The sequence below is a fragment of the Bidens hawaiensis genome, unplaced genomic scaffold (genome assembly GCF_021521415.1).
Source record: "Bidens hawaiensis isolate Kalapana, Puna unplaced genomic scaffold, B.hawaiensis_p1.1 tig00070838_1, whole genome shotgun sequence".
Taxonomy (NCBI): domain Eukaryota; kingdom Viridiplantae; phylum Streptophyta; class Magnoliopsida; order Asterales; family Asteraceae; genus Bidens; species Bidens hawaiensis.
The window spans coordinates 50590-54062 of record NW_027502434.1 but is presented as its reverse complement, the minus strand read 5'-3'; the positions used below and the strand labels follow the sequence as shown (position 1 = coordinate 54062).

The following is a 3473-nucleotide window of genomic DNA, read 5'->3' as shown; positions in this document are numbered from 1 at the left end:
TAGATGTATGGACTTATGAAAGTTATAATTATGAATGTATAGAAAGGTACGAAAGGTATAGATAGAACAAGGGAACCGACCCTAATAATGTCGGCGAATGTAGGGAACCGACCCTAATAATATCGGCGAATGTAGGGAACCGACCCTAATAATGTTGGCGAATGTAGGGAACCGACCCTAATAATATCGGTGAATGTAGGGAACCGACCCAAATAATGTCGGCGAATGTAGGGAACCGACCCAAATAATGTCGGCGAATGTAGGGAACCGACCCAAATAATGTCGGCGAATGTAGGGAACCGACCCTAATAATGTCGGCGAATGTAGGGAACCGACCCAAATAATGTCGGCGAATGTAGGGAACCGACCCAAATAATGTCGGCGAATGTAGAGGACCGACCCTAATAATATCGGCGAAGGTTATAGGACGTAAGGCTCTTTAAAATGCATGTATGAATGAAAGTATGTATGTTAATATGAAAGAAAGAATGAAAGTACGTAGTATGTAAGATAATAGAAGGTATGTACCTTCAGGTGCATATGTAAATATGTGAATGTATTGTACGTTGCCTGATTAACTAGAACTCACTCAGCGTAGCTGACTTTTAGTATGCACGCAGGCTAATCGATTGAGACAGCTGGTTTGAGGGAGACACATGGCAATACTGAAGAGGCTGGCATCTGAAGATTTGTCGTGATGTTTTGATACTATGTTTGATGTTATGTTTTTGAAAGACAAGTTATAGATGTTTGTAATGGATGGTTGACAGTTTATATTATTCCGCGAAGGTTTTAATTAACTCTGATATTTAGAACTGTGTTTATGAGTAAATCCAACGTTAAAAGTGAGGCACCGGAAACGGGGCCTTACATGCAGGTTCCGGTCAGGGCTTTGTCTCGTTCTGCAAGTGATGCAGAGAACAGTGACATTGTGGAAACAATACCTTTAGAACAGAATCCAGTGAGAAAACGCTATAATACTCTTTCTGCAGATATGATTTGTTCAAATGACAACCTTCTAACAGAAATCCTTGCCCGGATCCCATTTCCCATCCTTGGGTTCAAATCTGTATCCAAACACTGGCAGAGGCTTATAAGTGACCGGCATTTCACCCGCTGGTATGACAGGCTTTTGACCTCTCCAAGTCTTTTTTTTTTGCAATAAGTACATCCCGTTTGATGATGATGACCAAAACCCTCCTTTTTGTAGCCTCGATTTCTGCCCTGATCTTAACGGTATCAAAATCGTGCAATCCTGTAACGGTTTACTGCTTTGTTGTAGCGAACGTAAGTACTATGTGTTGAATCCCACCACCAAGCAGTTTGCGATTATCCCATCGGCTCCCGGAGGTGATGACATCCGTTTCATGGGTCTGGCATTCCATCAAACAACTTGTCCGCATTACAAAGTAGTTTGTATTCTGAATATAAATCCAAGTGAGGTTTTGTTTCTTATTCAAATATACTCATCTGACACTAGGGAATGGAAGACAATCAGTTATTTCGTTGATCATGATTACTTGTATGTCGGAAGCGGAGTTTACTGGAATTGTGCGATTCACTGGGCCCCATCTTGTCCTAATCCGTGCTATTTCGATCTCAACTTAGAACAGTTGCAAAAGTTGCCATTGCCGATGCAGGTGAGTGTTGAAAAATTGGGAGGTTATTTCCTAATTTACTTTGGTGAATCTCGAGGCCATCTGCATCTGGTGGCTTATGTCAAACATGAATCTGGTTTCTACCTTAATGTGTATGAGATGTTTGGGGACCATTCGGGGTGGAGTCAAGTACAAAGTGGATCTTCATGATCTTCCGGATTTGTATCCTAATAAGAATGAGAGCAGTTCAATTTATAGTCGTCGTGATCTTGAAATAATTGATTTTCTAGAACCATCAGAATATCATTGGGGGTGGCTTGTCAAGTACAGAGTGGAGCCTCATGGTCTATTTCCTGATAATATATTGTACCGTTCATGCAGTATTGAAGTAATTGATGTTGTTAGAGGTGAAGATGAAGAAGAAGATACATTCATGGTGTTGAAAATGCAAGAGAAGATTTCTGGATAAGAGCGTTAAGCAGCTATGCGATGGGATAATGTTTGAATGCCTTCCAAGAAGTGGACTCTGGGAAGTTCATCGTTATATTCAGTCTTTAACTTCATTCTAGACAAGAATCCAGTTTCTAATTTTCTGAAATTGCATCTAGGTCGCTTTTCTCCTCTATATGACTAATGATTTGGAGTTGAGTTTTTAGCTTTAAGAAGATCGTAGGTGAAGTTTTATCATGCAAGTAAGGTGTTTGATATAATGTCTCAGTGACTTGGATTAGGGTTTGATAAAAATGTTTTAATTTGTTTATAGTCTTTTGAGAATTAATAAGCTTGTTGAGATCAGTAATTGTGAAATCTCAGTTCTTCCAATTGTGCCTGCTAAATATTGTTTGTTTGAGAATAACTTCTTGTTTTCTTGTTCAGTTTTGATGATAAATGTCCACCAGCAAGTTGTAAATGGGTCATAAACGGGTTGGCGGGCTGACCTTACAAAATATATATTTTTATCGTTTTGTTCTAACTCTAAACGGCCCATTTTATTAAACGCTTAAATAGGTCAACTCAAGCACGACATGCTTTATTAAATGGGTTAAACATTAGAATGCATTGTTGGAAAAACAGGACAGCTCAAGCCGTTTAGCAATGCTTTGTGCTTCCAAAATTGATACTTTTATCAGTATTTTCTGAGGTTATGCTTCAAACGGGTTATTTTGTACTGGACAAAACGAGCCAGGTTCTTTCGGGAAGTAAAACTAGAAGTGAAAAGATGAGTGCGTCATGTTGTTTACCAATTGGTCAAAATAGATATGGTTCGAATAAGTTGGGTAACTGGGTTGACCTGCAAACATTTTTTGGGCCCTCTTTGAATGTATATATATTCATACCAGATGATTTAATTAAGGTAACAGAAACTATATTATTACAATAAGTTTAATAACTGCAATTGCTTTCTAAATTTCAAATTCAGCTTTGTTGTAATAGAAGGCATCAGTTTCGTGTCGTCTGTAACATTAATTTTGTACCATATCAGCATCAGCAGCAACATCTCATAAAACAACAGCTGCAAGTGTTTGTGGTGCTTATTTTAACAGTAATCCTTCTTCACTATCGAGCGCCGTATCGCTTCTGTCGAACGCATTATTCAATTCGCTGCTATTTTCGCCTGCATACGCGATCCTAACAATTCCGAGGAATGCGATGCTTTTTTACAACAGTTTCTTTGGTTTCTCATTGCTGCTGCCAACAGAATCGCTGCTTGTCAAGGTATTTCGGAGGTATTTGTTTATGTTCTGCTTATATTTTTTTAATTATTATAAGTTTTGTTGTCATATGCTTTGAGATTGTTACCATCCCATATTCAATCAATTTAAACAGTTTGGTACTCAGGATAAATGTAGGGAAACTTTAAGTTATAGCTTAAGT

The 3473-nt window shown here is 38.5% G+C and overlaps 1 protein-coding gene across 1 annotated transcript; it reads left to right on the top strand.

Annotated features, from left to right (window-relative positions):
- Positions 1–871: 871 nt before the first annotated feature.
- LOC143605701 (F-box protein At5g07610-like) lies at positions 872–2067 on the top strand. The gene is made up of 3 exons (XM_077081718.1): positions 872–1119; positions 1211–1640; positions 1696–2067. Exons 1-3 carry the CDS (start codon positions 872–874, stop codon positions 2065–2067), a joined length of 1050 nt encoding a protein of 349 aa, XP_076937833.1.
- The last annotated feature ends 1406 nt before the right edge of the window (positions 2068–3473 follow it).